Source organism: Pogoniulus pusillus, chromosome 1 (assembly GCF_015220805.1).
Source record: "Pogoniulus pusillus isolate bPogPus1 chromosome 1, bPogPus1.pri, whole genome shotgun sequence".
Taxonomy (NCBI): domain Eukaryota; kingdom Metazoa; phylum Chordata; class Aves; order Piciformes; family Lybiidae; genus Pogoniulus; species Pogoniulus pusillus.
Window position 1 is genome coordinate 30,422,960 of NC_087264.1, and position 17,538 is coordinate 30,440,497.

The 17,538-nt window shown below is 44.0% G+C and overlaps 1 protein-coding gene across 10 annotated transcripts in view; it reads right to left on the minus strand.

The window, feature by feature from the left end:
- RGS6 (regulator of G protein signaling 6) overlaps positions 1 to 15,100 on the minus strand; it is a 298,915-nt gene extending 283,815 nt beyond the window's left edge. For 4 of the 10 annotated variants that reach the window (XR_010303040.1, XR_010303041.1, XM_064147157.1 and 1 more), the window contains exons 1-2: positions 12,217 to 12,267; positions 126 to 230 (exon numbers count right to left, since the gene is read on the minus strand). Coding sequence is in view for 8 of the 10 variants with exons in the window: in XM_064147157.1 (XP_064003227.1) it covers positions 126 to 230; positions 12,217 to 12,246 (135 nt within the window). In the remaining 2 variants the exon portion in view is untranslated. Of the gene's footprint in view, positions 1 to 125; positions 231 to 12,216; positions 12,268 to 13,423; positions 13,717 to 14,173; positions 14,247 to 14,385; positions 14,679 to 14,994 lie in introns of those variants that run through there. The other 6 variants (XM_064147162.1, XM_064147198.1, XM_064147178.1 and 3 more) reach the window with 6 other exon arrangements.
- Positions 15,101 to 17,538: the final 2,438 nt, after the last annotated feature.

The following is a 17,538-nucleotide window of genomic DNA, read 5'->3' on the forward strand; positions in this document are numbered from 1 at the left end:
AAGTATTTCAGCTATACATCCCAGCAGCCTGAAACACACCTTTGAATTCAAAACAGGCATGGAATCTTTAACAAGCCAACTATGTAAGAAGAAGGGGTTTCTTATGAATGCTTCCAAAACCTTACCTTTCTGTAGACTATCATATTTGGAGAACTCTCCTCTGGATCAGCTGTGTCCACATTACTTGAATCAGCAGGTGCTTGGGCCATGTTTGCCTCACGTCGCTCAGACTGTAATGACAGAAGCAAAAGTCAGCATGAGTCTAGTCTGTAAGAGAGCATGGTGAGGACATGTGACTCCAACCTCCAAGCCAGACAGACAAGGATGGTACAGAGGGAACCATGCTTCAGACTCTACTTAATGCAGGGTTTGACAACATCACATCAGACAGTTAAAAGCTTTGAACTGATCTGTCTAAAGCACAAAGCTTCAAGAGCCGAGACTACCAAGCTGCATGCAACTGCAATTTGGGTCACACCATACACACACATTTCTCCCACAGTTCTGGTCATAGAATCAACCAGGTTGGAAGAGACCTCCAAGATCATCCAGTCCTACCTATCACCCAGCCCTGTCCAGTCAACTAGACCATGGCACTAAGTGCCTCATCCAGTCTTTTCTTATGAGCTCCTGTTCAGTGAAAGACCAATTACTACATTCACACATTTCATTTTCTTGCTGCAAGACACGAACGGCTTGGACTTTTCTAGGAGCTTTGGCAGCACTCTCAAACAACAAGCCAAGGAGGGAGGATAAAAAGATTTCTGTGATAAAGAGTGAACCCAACCAGAATCTGTGAGTGTAGCAGACTGTCAGGCACTGCCAGTTGTCACCTGCAGACACTTGGAGCCTCATCTGGCTCTCTACAGCCCCCAGGCAGCAGCCGGGAACCAGGGAGACATAGCTGCTTGCTCAGAGCAAGCAGCCTCACCTCTTCTCATGGTACTGCTGAGAAGAGGTAGCACAGGACACGGGAAGACACCTATACATAATAGTCCTTAAGATGAGCTATCTTCTAGAAGTACAGAGATACTGCTTTATCTCCTCCAGGTCATGCCAGCTTTGAGGCAAAAACATTAGTTTAAGAAATACAAGTGTTTTAAAAGTGCAGGTAGGACACTTCAAAGCCAATGTTGTATTTTAAATTTTCTCCCACCAGCATGTTTGACAAATTACTTCTTAAATTAAATGCTTCCATGGAACTGCCACTATGGTGACCTTTCCTAGCCTAAGAGGTAGCATTGCCTCTTACAGACATTGGCATTAAAGCTGTTTCAGAGGCTCAATTTCCTTAACATTTAAAGTATTGAAATCTCCCATCTCAACCAATTAAAAATTAAGACATAAGAAGTCTAAGAATATTCACACATGCCTAATCTACATGTTCATTCTTGAAGCCACAATTCAGTACTAAACTGTCTCCCTTCATTTAAGGAAGAAGATACTTTCCCATTCCTTTCCCTACTCACTTTCCACATTGCTCCAGGTGACAAAGTGCCTCAGCAGAAGATATATACATATAGCATATAATTATATGTACAAAAAGGCTCCAAGCCATTCTAGCTGTCAGTTATCAGCTCCTAAGGACAAGCCAAGTGCCACAATCCAGTAACCTCAGACCACATCCCGTCTCTATCCCGTTCCAACAGTGAAAAGGCTATTGCTGTACCATAGCATCCTCCACTGGAGCCAGAAGCAGCTGAGACACCCCTTTAAGCAAGAGATAGTAAGAGACCAAGATTACATTATCTAGATCAATCCAGAGTCTTTAATTTCTTTCTTTTGTAAAGTATGCATGCACACAGACAGCTGTGGGCACAAATGCCTTTCTACATGCACACACCAGCTCTGAAAAATCAGTAATAGGGCTCAAGATCAAATTAAACACTGTATGTATATTATCACCCTTCAGAGACACGTTCAGACCAATTTAGACCCAATTTAAACAACATACACTTATTTTAACTTCTGTTAAACTTCCATATCTTCCGAGAAGACCCAAAACTGCAGCATTGTGCCACCAGCTAAGAAGGAAATGGAATAAGTTATCTAAGCAAAATTGTTAGAGGCCAAAGAAATTAAAAACCACAAGTAACAGAGGATAAAACATAGCACTTGGAATGATTTATACTCATATGCACTTTCACAGCACTTCAGTCATGATTTCAAGGCACTGAAGAACTAGGCTCTAGGTATCATCGCTCAACTGAATGAAGGAGGAACTAGGCAGAGATTTTATGTAACCTTCTGAAGACAAATACAAAGCAGAGCTGAAAGCATATGCCAAAGTCACCCAAGTTTCAGCTTCACCCTCAGTACAGAAAGGCCACATTCACCACTTCTATCATACACAGGATGATACATGCATGTTTTAAAAAGAAAATAACCACAATTAACTTCCAGTTGAGCAATAATCCTTTAAAGAAGAAAATTCCAACTTCTAATAAGGAAGATTTCTGCATCATTATTTAGCTGCACCTCACTCATTGCATTATTCACTTTGAACATCCACATTTACAAATTCTGTTGTTCTTGTTACACTGTCAGCTCACGTGATCTTCTCTGATACTTAAGGGGTTTCCCCAATAGCATATCTTGAAGTTTTTCGTCTACTGTGGCGCAACAAGACAAAATCATCTTGCATAATGTGCAGTAGTGGCTGTCACACTGCTCATGGTGACATTGAGGGAGCCACCAACTGCCTCTGAAGATCTGCAAAATGTAATCAATACAAACAAAGCTGTTGCTGAAAGACAGAAACTTGTAAAAATGCTTCCCACTAGTGCCCAGTATGTCCTGCTGGCTTTTGGTCAGGAGTAGCACAGCTACCTTTGCAGGAATGCCACCAGAACAGATGTCATAGGGAACAAGGCAGGACTGAAATACACCCTGGAGCAGAGGCAAGCATGGTCACCTCCTCTATGCAGCCCAGACACTGCTGGTACTGGGATACACCTTAACAGGGCTTTTGGACCATGGGTCCCTCAGAGCCTTTGAGGAATTGTCAGAGCTCTGATCATCACCAAGTCTCTTCATTTCTTTCAGACTGACTTGAAAAAAAAAATCCCTTCCTGAATGGTATTTTTGTTATAGAGAGAAGAAAAAGCTTACAGAGAAAATAAGGCAGCAGTACAACATGGGCACGTTTTTGGCTCTTCAGGATGAAAGCACGGCAACGCTGGGTCCCATGGGGTCCCATTACATCAGTGGCATTTAACACATGGGAACTGAGCGGAGCTCAGCAGCCAGCTCTGCAGGTCTGCCTCCCTGCGCTCCTGACATGCTAAAGTCTGGTTTCACGACAGTTCACAAACAGGGCATTGTCATCAGCCTGAGGATTGCGGCACTGACTTAATATCCAGTGAACACAAACTGCTCACTACATGGTAGCAACACTTCCAAACCAGGAGCAACATCAGCACAGCCCCAAGGGAGCAGTGCTCATCTGTCTGAAAGTCACCAAAGAGAAGGGCAGAGTCCAGAGCCTGGGCTCCAGTGATGCTGCAAACGCAGCATGAGATGGTTCATATTCAAAGTACAGCATTTTCACCCTAACACTGCACTGAAGTGCTGCATTTAGAATCATATTTTTGGTTGAAAAAGACCTTTAAGATCATTGAGCCCAACTCTTAACTGATCAGTACAAAGTCACTGTGAAACCATGTCACTAAGCACCACATCTACAAGTCCTTTATCTCCAGGGACCGTGACTCCACCATTTCCTTAAGCAGCCTATTCTAGGGCTTGACAACCTTTTTTTGGTGAAGAAGTTTTTCCTAATATCCAAACAAATCCTCCCCTGGTGTTAACTTGAGGCCATTTTCTCTCATGCTATCACTTGTTACCTGGAAAAAGAGACCAACACCTACCATGCTACAGCCTCCTTTCAGGTAGTTACGGAAGGCTATGAGGTCTCTCCACAGCCTTCTTTTCTCAAGGCTAAACAACCCCAGCTCCCTCAGCAGCTCTTCATAAGACTCATGCTCTAGACACTTCACCAGCTTCACAGTCCTTTGGACACACTCCAGCAACTCTTTTATTAATACAACAATATGTGAAAGTCACTATCTGACTTGCATAGTTCTCTCAAAAAAACAAACAAACCCAATCCATGCCACAGCCTGACATGAAAGAATTGCAGGACTTTTTTCAAGGGACTCTACTGAAATACATGTTTCCTACACCATTTTTTCCTCACTGCCAACTCAGTCTACTCAAGATGCAAGCACAAAGTCAACCCTACGTCACTACAGCAGTTAAAAACAGTCTGCCCACTGAACCTTTCCCTAAGCACATGTTTGCAATGCATCCACCAGAAGGGAACGTAGCTCAGTCTTACACAGACTTTTCAGCTATGTGGGCTGAGAAGGATGAAAACAAACATTTTATTCAGGTCTCACAAAAGAATCAAAAGTAATCATGCACAGACTTCAGTTAAGAACCCCATCAATTACTACCTGAAGAGTACTGTCAGCTCCTTACTCCTACAGGCAGTTTACTACATAACCAGTGGCTAACTCATACCTGCCTGCTATCTAAATCCAAATGCATACATTAAAAATAAATGGTACCTGAATTCTAACTTCAAAGCTCAAAAGCTGCTGTTTTCCATCAACTGTTTTTCTGACAATAGCCACACTTGCAGTAATCCAGATTTCTCAGCAGCAACAGTGATAAAAATTGAAATGCATTAGCTGCTCTCTCACTCTGCCATAAGGAGCAAATTACCAGTCTTCAGCAGCTTCTTCATAAATAGGTTGGCCTGTTAAGCCTTTAAAAAAAAAACTCCCCAAAATATATTAAAAAGAGTGGGTACATTTACCTCTCACTGGATTTCTCCTTTTTCTGTTTTACAGAACAGCTCTGCTTTTTCCTGGGAAACATAAGCACACAGGACTAGATAAGCAGCCCCTGAAAAAAATGCACTAAATCACCCTAAAAGATCTCTTATCTGATCAGGCTTCACAAACTCTACCGAAAAAATAGAAGCTGCAAAGAGATATGAACCCTTCTACACATTACAAAGGGATCAATGAACTCTTTTAAACTGTAGTAAACAATTTAAAAAATGCTCTGAAAAACAAGGAAACCATTTTTTTCTCACAACACTCCTGTTCAGAGTTTCTGATACAGAAGATTACTAATAAAATTTCAGAGACAACCACCTTTTTATTTTTGTCCGTGAAGAGTGACAGTATTTTATCTCTGTGCACATGTAAATTAAATCAAAACAGCTAAGCATTAAACTAAGAGAATCCCATTAGTGTTCTTAAATACCTTGATCACTGTAAGAAACAACTACTGTAAACAAGGCTGCTCTAAGGATCCTCAGAAGTACAAAAACCCAAGTGCTTCATAAAAATGAAAGACTCCATACGGGAATCCATATAGACTCTGGGATTTAGAGATAACAGATTAAAAAAGAAAATAAGTATAAAGTTAGGGGGAAAAAAAACAGCACTCTTGAAAATATCACCTGGATTTAACGATTCAACACAAAGTCACATTCAAATTCTCATCCTGCACATTAGTAAGTTGTCAACTTAAGCCGAATTCACAGTGGAAAACATTTCTAGCACATCTGAGATAAAAGTCACTAGTTTGTGACATGCAAAACTTTAATCCCAGAAAACAGAATACATTACGTTACTTCCTAGAGAGATATCTACCAGCACTGCTCAGCTGAAATACTCTTTTGGGTGACAGCAAGTGCAAATTACCTGCATATGTAATTAAAATATTTCTAAGGCAGCTTACAATTGACATGTAGTGCTAATGTTAAATCATGAGAGATTTACAGCTTCAGCACACAATCAGAGAATAAAATATAATTTTATGTCATTAATACCTAGCTCATTTTTTTCTAATTAGTGAAATTTATCTAGACTACATGACATTTCACATGCCTGAGAAATTATATAATCACATGCCTTCCTGAATTGATAACTATCTAATAGGAAAAATCCCTACCTGGTCTGCTACAACATTTAGATCAAATAGCACATGCAATTAAGTTGACAGAAGGGAAGAGACAAGGGGGGAAAATTCAATTAGTCCCTATTAATATTTATCTGATATTTCATATCCATTAGAAAAATCTCTTCAGAACTGCACTGGAAAAAAAGAAACTTCTCTTCGTGTTCCTCTTCTGGTTCACTATCACTTCATTAAACCAGGACTTATGTATACTAGAAGACAACACTGAAGTCATCCTGTTTACCAAGGTAAACGCATCAACTAGAGAATCACCAGGTCAAATAGGTTATGACTTTGCTTTCAACTGGTGGAGCTCTATCAGAACACTGCACAATTCACCACTACTCTTCTTTCAGAAGTAAACCTGTATGACTACTGAAAAACTTTACAAATAAGGGAACCAATACAGCATTCATCTGAATTAGGCAAATGCTAGGAAGAGTAGAGGTGAGATCAAAACTCCACTATCCCCTCCAGTATCCATACTAGTAAGGAAGATGAAGTGCTGGTATTACAGATTATGCTCCTGACCACCATGCTCAACCCTTTCCTGAACCTGGGTTTGTGAAAAAGGGGCTGGGCATGCCTACAAAGGGAGCCACACCACTGGCAGCAGTGACAGGTTAAAAGGTCTTGTGCCACTTGATACCTCAGTGCTGCTCCCTGAATGGAAGGGCAGCAAATGGAATATGATTTCCATCAGTGAAGTATAACTCCTAGAGCATCTAAAAACCTTCAAATTACTGTTTCGGATGTGAAATAGTAGCTGAAGTTACTCCAAAAACACTTCCCCAGTGGGACCCTCTGCCCTTCCTTGCAAGTACTGAGAACTACAGTACTATCAACAATACTTAGTTTGTTGCCTGTTTTAAGGAACAAAGTATAAACACTTCAAGCAACTGCACTTACTGATCAAATTTTTTCCAGATGAATTCCTCTTTTGTTTGTGAGAAAGCAGTTTTGTTTACACTGGGAGAATTAATGGATTCTGAAGGACCCCCTTCCTCCTTTTTCTGAGGTACCAGATCTCTGGGAACCCTATACTAAAACACCAGAGCTCAGCACTTTATCATTCTACAACCACCAGAATGAAAGTTAAGCACAGATCTAGGCATGGAAACATCAGAGACTCACCGTGCCAGAGAAAGGCCCCAATTACGATATATTCTCTTTTTCTTCTATTTAGGGAAACTAGGACCATGATGAAGATTGGAGTTTACAACTTTTGTTGTTCTTACAGACATTTCCTAATGATGCAGCCCACTTCCACACATGTAACTAAGTGCTTCCTGGGAAAAAACTTGCCTCAACAAGTACTAAGACTGGGAGTGAGCTCTAGGCTTCTGATTAGCCATGTTGCTTAATCACTAGTTTGCTCTCAGGTTCTCTTCTGTAGGTCTGAGAACACAGTTCTCCCATCACTGCTTGCTCACAAGCATCAGCACTGATGAACTTGCACAGGGTTTGGCTTTCTACTTCTTGCCCATTCCTCCATCAGTCTCCCAGAAGTTTCTGCATCCCAAACAGCCTCCGAACATGTCACACAGCACACAATGCATAACTTCATCCATTTGGTGGGCTGAAGGACAATCCTACATTTTTTAAACGCTGTACTTGAAAAGAAACACCACACATAAAAATCATTGTATCACCAGGCCACAGTGATACCATCTGGTGGCCAGAAGCAACTGCTGTGGCCAAGAATATGCACTATGGACAGAGCTATCCTTCAGGCAGAACTAGCTCTCAGACACAGAGCAATTCAAGCCACTTGGCTTCCTGTAGATAGATACAGTCTGCAAGTGCAAACTCAGCCCCTCTGAGCAGCTGCTTTCTGTAGGTATTTATTTCGAATTGCTTGCTGTTCCCAGTTATGGAAGTCCTTTAATAAAACAAATTCAGTGTGTGTGTGGTCTAAGCAGAACGCTGCTTACCAGGAATCACTAAGGCCTTGTGCTGCCTCCAAAGTACACTCTCTGGAGTGACAACAGTGGTAGTGTGCACCCTGCCACGTAACTGTATGACAAACAACACTAAGGATGGACCGTTTCAGTTGTTACAGCTATGGTAGCCACAGGTGGCCTGTCTCAGTGATCTGGCAGATGGTCAGACTACTTCTTAATAAAGTAACTTTCTTGGCATCTGACACTGAGTTTCCTGATACCTAATTAGAGGCTTTTTGTTGTTGTTAAACAGGAAATACACACTAGTGTTTTCTGGTCTGTCCACCCAGCATGTGTTGGAAGCCTTGCTGACTTGGAAAGAAGTTCTTTCACACTTTCAGCATTTTCAATTTATTATTTGACAAGCAGGTAAACAAAGAGAGCAAGATAACCAAAAGGAAAATGGAACAGGGATGAGTGGTGGAGAATATTGACAAGCGAACAGATTGTAAAGGAAAACATTTGCCTCGTTAATAAACTCAACTGTTAAAATGGGCACTTGCATACGAAATCTACTGTTAATAGACCAAAATGATGTTATACTCAGGAAGAAACTGCCTCCACTGCATCCATCCTTCTTCCAAAGAATTCAGAGCATAATGCAGTACCCACTGTAATCAACCTACCTTCCAATAAAATAATACTGCTGTGAGCACAAAGACTGGGAAAGGCTCTGGGCCAAGAGGCTGTTACCAAGGATAGCTACAGAGAATGGAACAGCAGATCTATGCTGAACATTTAAGTGAAACAAGTGTCAGCACTATATGTATTTAGAAATGCAAAGAGATCGATATATCCCAACTTTGATTCTCATCTGAATGGGTGATCCCAAACTACTGCAGTATCTATGGAGTGCTATCATCAGTCTGCAAGGAGCAGTTGCAAAGGAGAGACTTGAAGCTCTATTCTATTGTTTTGCAACAATGCCAACTTACTGGGCAGAATCATTCCCCGTGGAAAATTAGGAACTGCATTGTTAATACAGAGCTTGAGGGCAGACTTCTAATCCTTTCTTCCACTATAAATCTTCTTCTGAAAAAAAATATTCCTTGGCTCAGTTCAGGTGTACTAAGAGCATCCTGTCTACAAAGGTGGCCCATTAACTACACCGTCTCTGAAAGTGCTCTTTTGCACCACAGAAACTTCATACATTGTAGAAAATACTAACTGCAACAAGCTATTTCTGGGGGGTGGAGTCATTTTCTGGTTTGCACTGTATCCAGCAAGGTAAAAACAAATGAAGAAAATTGATTCAAAGAAAAAACAATGAGAAGAAGCACAAACTAATGGATGCTCTAATACAAGCTGATGAGAAAAACAAAGATTGGGTTTGGGTTTTTTTAAATACAGGCCCCAGTGCTAATTAGGTTCAGAATTACTTCACCTACACTCCCTGTTCCAAACAGAGCTTGCTAAAATAAAGATTCCCTCCAAGTAGTCTAATGCAAACCGATGCAATCCACCCCTGCATTGATCTGTGACTACACAGTCTCATTTAAAACACCCCAAAGTGCTGAGAGTCCTTGCTGGTTGCTCATCCTCAAGAGGATGGCAAATTGCAATCAGATAAAACAGGAAATCTGCTACCCAGAAGTACAGGTGCTTTTGAAGACTCTGGCACCGTGCAGCAGCCCTGGTGCAAATGAACACAACTGGCGGCATCTCATGTAATTCAAGGGCATGAAGCAATAAACAGCAGGGGAATGAAATTGGAGTATATCACAACACACAGCTTTTTCAGATGCAAATTACTTCCAAATCACTTCAGCCATTACAAAGTAAAAAGCATCTCAGCCACTCCTCAATTAGCCTGCACGAGTTCATACACTCAGAAAATTCAGGAGTCTCCAAATCCCACTGCAGTGGTTCATCTGCCCTGAACTCCACAATGCTGTAACTGGACTAATATAAATACCAGTTTATGCTAAGTAACTACTAATATGCTTTACTAATACTGCTGTTACACTATAATACTCCTACAAGGACAGTTTCTTAAACTAAGCTAATATAAATCTATTCCAGACTGATGTTAAATTAGCGAAGGTGTAATCTAATCCCAGCTGCTCATCTGAGTTAAACGAAACGAACTAAACCACAGTGAAATCAAGTGATGCCCCACACTCACATAACAGATGACCAAGCAATAAATTGAACATACAAGCCCTGACTTACAAACCATTAGTTATTTCCTCAACACACATCTCCACAGCATAGTGGATCTGTAGTAATCAATCTGAAGACCTTTCAACTACCCTGTGAACCTTTCATCACTGATGCCAAGTTCTGTAAGCACAGTGGAAAAGGTGAAATATTGTCCATTTGCACTGAGATGACTCCCACAATCTCCATGTAGGTGAAGAGCAGTACTTGCGCCTTACCCTACTGCTGAGTTTAGGACGAAGGAGCTGTTTCCAGCATGACAATACAGAGCTTCTGGGACGTCAAAATGTCATAACCTCATTGCCCACTGATATTTTCATCTACTTTTCTCTCTCCCCACATTCCACCAGTTACAGAGATGTTGAAAAATAGTATGAGATCTGATGCAACACAAGTGGGCAGCAGCAGTTTCTCTTGACTCCACTATCTTTCTAGAGCTTGACAACCAATGAGGAAAACACAAATTAGCTTCTCTTTCTCTCTCCTTTTCACAGATAGAGCACAACAGCAGACTAGCTCATTCCCCAGTCACCACAATATGCAACCGCAATCATGGAAACGTCTTTTCATAGTAAAATTTATATAGGCTAAGAAAACACTGTGAATTCATCATAGTTAACATCAGCCTTTAAAAGCTTCTATAGTCACTGTGTCACTAGAGGAAAACTGTAATCAAACACAGCTCAGAACTCTCCATGACATACCGTCTTTTCAAGGATAAATCTTTCAAGGTACTTCAGACCATGAATACTCTAGCCACCTCTGAACCTCACTGAACTCACCACCCACAATGCAAGCAGTGCTTCTACATTTACCACATAGAAACTTAAGAGATGAACATGGGAGGCAGAAATTTGGAAAAAAAAACAAACAAACAAAAAAACTCACCACACACCAAAACTATACCAACCAAGAGCTAGATATATAGCAACATAATAATTTAGATCAGAATATGAAGACAGATGTTCATGAATACATAAGTGCTCAAAGATGCAAAGAGGACATTTTTCAGCCTGAAGTCAGATGCATAACTCCACAAGAACAAATTGACTGATTCGTCCAGATGCTTCTGAAATCCCAAGGTGGTGTCCATCACCACCTACAGGCACCTAACCATTTCTGAAACATGCTTGGCCAGCACTAGTGCTGGTAATCTTTTCTCTCAAATGCAAACAGAGCAGCACACAGGGTTACAAGTACTAACATACCTTCAGTAACAACACCAGGCCATGACATCTCACATCTTGTCTGTATACTTCAGATGTTAGAATGCTGCCTTACAACACATTGATGACAACAGTTCAAAGACAGACACGAAGAAACATCCTTCCAAACCACCAACATAATATTCTTAGTGCACCTAGATTTACTTTCTAACTCTACACAATGCAATTGTGAAGAAGCTGAGAAATGTCCCACAAAGGAGCAGAAGTATTTCAATTCTGACAACTAGATCTAATATTTGTACCTTAAAACAGTCCAGAGCTGCTTGGTGAAGTGGACTTGTTTGTTCATACAGTCTCCCCTTCAGAGAGCCTACGTGTGCTTGTGGAAATGCAACTGAAGCATCAAGTGATGAGCACGTACAACACAATAACCAACCAAATGGGCAAAACTGCATTCTTGTAACATCGGACATGGCAAGCGCAGCTCATCTCTGTTCCACTGACACTTTACAACTGCAAGGTTGTATTTAGATACCAAAATTAGCTCTGTCCAGAGCCGAAGGGTTACCTATCCCTCACTCATATTGTTATCAAGATCAGCAAAGTAATAATTGTCTGACAAACCCCTTGTATTTCCATTAAGAAGCCTGCACCACAGTGCTGCAAGATTCAGAAGTTTTACCACAGCTCAATATATCATCCTAACGTACCATGTTAAGATGACACACTGCAGCTGTTTTGTCTTCCTGCTACTCCACACACAGCAGCTTCTTTTCTTTTCCTGCCATCTGCTATTTTGCTGCAATCTGCTGGGACAGGACTGTTGTCTCCCTTTCTCCCCTTTTTGGCTGCTCAAAAGGACAATGACAGATCCTAGCATTTCCAGTCCCTATGCTCAGCTTTCCTCCAGCTGTCTTGAAAGCATTAACCAAAGCAGAGTTACTCCTGTAAATGAATGGTGCCCTGCTCACCTCTGCTGTACCTGTGTGCTCCAAAGGCATTACATGCTAGACTCTGAAACACCTCGTAAGTAGTTAGCAAAGAGGTAAATGCTGCTTTAAGAGGACACACCGTCTCCTCTTATCCACAGGTGATGTGGATTAAAACAGGAATCTGCCCCTGCATCAGGAACCTCAGGCAAGTAGTATCAACAATGACTATGTGCAGCTTCTTATTATGCCTTTTCCTAGAAAGAAAGGTCAGTAAGAAGAATTCTGGGGAAAAAAAAAATCACTCATGTAGGTGAACAGCAATCTTCAAACATCTATACTACAAACCTCCATATGAGATGTGTAACAAGTAACTATTTCTCCTTCCGATGACTACTACAGTCTAAAACATAAAACATTAAGGGCTAAACTCCACCACACTTGTAGCCAGTTAGGAAAGAAATTGGAATGCTTGCCATCAATTATTCTATTAGGTCGTTTCAAAGAGGAACAGCTCTTCTAAAAATAAAGTTGATACTGGCTGAGTCTAAACAGTCTCTTCAGCATTTAACACACATTCAAGCAATGAACAGTATTATTCTGTGCTTGTAACCATATGCCCCCAAGTCAATAACTGCTCTTCAAGAGCTAACCTCTTTTTAAAGCAGACTTACAAGCAAGTATAGCTAAAGTGTTCAGTCAGCTCATGAAAAAGTATTATGGATCACAGCCACAGAGCAAACAACTGCTACTTCTTCCCATTTGCAAGATTAGGATAAGAAATGGATGACAGCAAAACACACAACCTCTTGCTTCAAAATAAACCCAAATCGACCTTGGAGAATATTTGTAATGTTATCAAATACCTTAAATCCCCCAAAGCTGTGCACTATTTCCATTATGTTCCTTGGTGATCAATTACAAACACCACCATACCTTTACAAAGCACTTCCCGCAGAAATAGACAAGCACAGATGAAACATAGCTTTCTTTAGGGTGGAAAGTCACCAGTATAGAGCATAACATAATGGTGAGTTTTACAGTGTGGCTTTGTTTACCAAAAACGCGTTTTCTTGCTTTCTGCTCCCTGCACTCTGGTAACCAGCAAACAAAGGTACAATCAAGAGCAGTCGTGCACATCCATAACCTTTAATTTCAAGGAAACGTTGGGAAGCGTCATGCTGCTCTGTAGCACACAGGCGGCAACGGGGACGCCGTTCGTCAGAAGCTGAAGCCAGTCCCGACTTACCCAGGCTGTCCCAGCGAAAGCGGCTTCGGAGCAGACGGGACGACAAGCCCAGAGCCACTAACGCAGTCACAGCCCCTCGGAGCAGCAGCACTGACTGCTGCGATGTCTGCACCGTGCAAGCAGCAGCGTGCCGCTGTCTATGCAAAAAACTGCATCTCCCTCAGAAAAAAATACTTAAAGCTCCTTGCTGGCCCCGCAACCTCTACTGATGCTGCTGTAGCGAGTGACTGAGAAGATGCTTTTAGTGTCACAGGAAATTAAGGCTTTGGGAAGACAGTGGCTGGCAGCTTTACTCTCGCACACCGACCGGTCTCCATGCAAACGCACTTCGTCGGGGGAGGAAAGTGCGTTATTGCCCTGCGCTACAGAAGCCAAACAGTTTCGCAGTTTTCCCACGGGATATCCGCTCTCCTTTCAAGCCGTACCCCAGCGCCTGCTCCCCCTTGTCTTACTCCGAAACCTCCCCCGCAAAAAGCTCTACGCTTTCAGCGCACAACTTGCTCTGTGTCCACACCTAGCCCCAGGTCCCCGGCCACAGCCCTTGTACCTTTTGGGACACCATGTCCCCTAAGCCCCGGCCGAGCCCAGAGGCCGGTACTCCGCCGGGGCCTCGCAGAAGGGCTCACCGCAGGCGTGGGGAACCCGAGGAGGACCCGTGCGGACCGGGAAGGCGGCAGCCGCCCCCCACTGCTCAGCGGCGGGGGCCAGTGTGCCCTTAGACAAATATACGTGACACTTGCCCGCTCCTACCAACTCGGAGAGAACTCCCGCCTCTGGGCCACTCGGGCAGCCCCCTCTCCCGCCGGACCGGGGCTCAGAGCTCCGCTCTCCGCGGCAGGATCGGGACGGGGACGCCACTGCGAGGGTAGCAAACGCTCTGGCCAAGAAAGGCGCCCTAAGAGGAAAATCACGGCGACGAGAAAGACCCTGCCCCAACCCTGCGTGCAGCCCACTCCCATTACCTTAGCAACCGCGTCGCCGCCGTCCCCTGTCGCCCCCCACCTCGGCAGTCCTCAGGGACACGGAGGGACCCGCACCATGGCGCGAGCCCGCGGGCGGGGCCGGCGTTGCCCTGGGGCTCTCCTCTGCGCCTCTTCCCCAGAGCGCTCGCACTGCTCAGCGCGCCCGCAGGCTGCGGCGGGGAAGGCGGTGCAAGCAACGCTGCGGCCGGAGCGTGGCGGACACACCGCACCCCTTCCCCGCAGCCGCCCGACCCTCCGCCGAGCCCGCACCGGGCGGGCGGGGGCGGTGGCCCGGGCGGGGCGGGCGGGGGCGGTGACGGCCCCGGCCCTGCAGCAGCAGCGCCCGCTGCGGGCAGTCCGGGCACGCCTCTCCCACTCAGCACCGACGCCGAGGAGAGCAGCTTTTCACCCCATTTTGAGTCGAATGATACGGGAAAACTTCAGCTCCCGCCATCCCGCCACCTCAGCTGCCTCTGGGCGGCTTGGTGTAGCTCTGAAGGAAGGCGCAGAGCTGAAGACAAGCCTCACATGTATCTCTACGCATATTGACCTATAACGCGATTGGAATCCTGGGCAAAGCTCTTCCGTCTCTAACCATCAAAGCCTTACCTCTGGGTCATGCTCCTCCAACACCCAGCTAAAGACCAGGGGTCACAAGAAGCCCAGGACGTGGCACAGCATTACTGATCATAGCAAGCACCACAGCTTCAACTGCCTTTCTTAAGAGATACCCATCTTTTAAGCAGAGCTGTGACACAGGCAAAACCCACACCTGTGGGCTATGATGAGCTCAGAATGGTTTGGGTCAGACCTTTTTAAAGGTCATCTAGTCAGGGGAAATTTAGGCTTGAGGTGAGGAGAAAGTTCTTCACTGAGAGAGTCATTGGCTACTGGAATGGGCTGCCCGGGGAGGTGGTGGAGTCGCCGTCCCTGGAGCTGTTCCAGGCAAGGTTGGACGTGGCACTTGGTGCCATGGTCTAGCCTTGAGAATTGTGGTAAAGGGTTGGACTTGATGATCTATGAGGTCTCTTCCAACCTTGTTGATACTGTGATACTGTGATAGTCCAACCCCCTGAAAACGGGCAGGGACACCATCATTCAGATCAGCATGCTCAGTCTCCTACTCAGCCTGGTCTTGCATGTTCTAGGGACAAGAAACATACAAGAACTTCTCTGAGGAACTTCTGTCAGTGTTTCACCACCCTCACTTTAAAGAAGATCTTTATCTAGCCTGAAGTGCCTTTGCTTTAAAACCATTACCCAGCCTTCTTGTAACAGTCCCTGTTGAAATGACTGTTCCCATCTTTCTTGAAAGCCCCCTTCAAGTACTGGAAGGCTGCTATGAAGTCTCCTTACAGCATTCTCTCAGCCAGGCAAAACAACCCCAACTCTCAGCCTTTCTTCACAGCAGAGGTGTTCCAGCCTTGTGATCATTTTTGTGGCCTCCTCTGGACCTGTTCCAACAGATCTTAGAGATGTATGCTGAAAGGACCAGGCCAGACCCTTGACAGCAGGCACCTATGCCTGTGTCTGCGCCAGTATTTGCTGCATTCCCAAGGTTTGTTTTCCATATACTGGACTTATTATTGCAGTTGAAACTCTTCACAGTAAGGCTGACAGCTCCACAGCAGAAAGAGTATTTACCAAACTATACACTGTGCCTTCTAAATGGGGTGCTCTTGAGTGGTGTCCCTGTTCTTCCCTTTCCTAACATCCTGGAAGTTATCAAAACCGGGTTTATGTCTAATAACTCTGATGAGTTAACTCCAAAAGTTACCCTGTGCAGGCATGCCCTGTTTTGGTTATGGTGTGCCTAGCATGCTGTCTTTCTGGTGTTGCTTGGTAAACAAAATTGCTGCAATAATTTGAATTCTGAAGAAAATTCATCTTCACAGACGGTGCATTTATTTACTTGTCACAGTCAAAACTGCATCCTGGTGGCAAAATTCTGCAGTTTTACCTCACATTAGCTCCTTGCTGGACTTCATGAGTCAGTTGATTTGCTTCAAAATTCAGCTGTGGGCATTTAAAACCTTATGCAGCAGGTTAAAGCATTCTTGGTGGACCTTCCCTGATTTTATTTTTGTTCAAAAGAAGATCACTTTTGAACATCAGAGGATGTTATGGGGGTACTTTTCTGAAGTAAACTGAATCTAAAAATATTTCTGTTTATATAATTTGAATTTAATCATCACTCCCCTCAGACAAATCTAAGCACATTATACATCATTTCCTACACAGCATTTTCTGGCAGAGGGAGTGGCTACTTCGTAAACACAGACTTATCTTTCCTCTTTTTCATAGACCTTTTTTTCTGTTACAGAATCACAGAACAATAGAGGTTGGAAGGGTCCTCTAAGGGGTAATCTAGTCCAACCCCTAGATCAAATCATATCCAGGTGGGTTTTGGATATCTCCAGAGAAGGAGGCATCACAACCTCTCTGGGCAGCCTGTTCCAGCACAGAAGTTTTCCTTAATCATAGAATCATAGAATCAACCAGGTTGGAAGAGACCTCCAAGATCACCTAGTCCAACCTATCACCCAGCCCTAACCAGTCAACTAGACCATGGCACTAAGTGCCTCATCCAGTCTTTTCTTGAAGACCCCCAAGGACGGTGCCTCCACCACCTCCCTGGGCAGGCCGTTCCAATGGGAAATCACTCTCTCTGTGAAGAACTTCCTCCTAACATCCAGCCTATACCTACCCTGGCACAACCTGAGACTGTGTCCCCTTGTTCTATTGCTGGTTGCCTGGGAGAAGAGGCCACCCCCCACCTGGCTACAATGCCCCTTCAAGTAGTTGTAGACAGTAATAAGATCACCCCTGAGCCTCCTCTTCTCCAGGCTAAACAGGCCCAGCTCCCTCAACCTCTCCTCATAGGATTTGTGCTCCAGGCCCCTCACCAGCTTCGTTGCCCTTCTCTGGACATGTTCCAGCACCTCAACATCTCTCTTGAATTGAGGGGCCCAGAACTGGACACAGTACTCAAGGTGTGGCCTAACCAGTGCTGAGTACAGGGGAAGAATAACCTCCCTTGTCCTACTGGCCACACTGTTCCTGATGCAGGCCAGGATGCCATTGGCTGTCTTGGCCACCTGGGCACACTGCTGGCTCATCTTCAGCTTACTATCTATCAGTACCCCCAGGTCC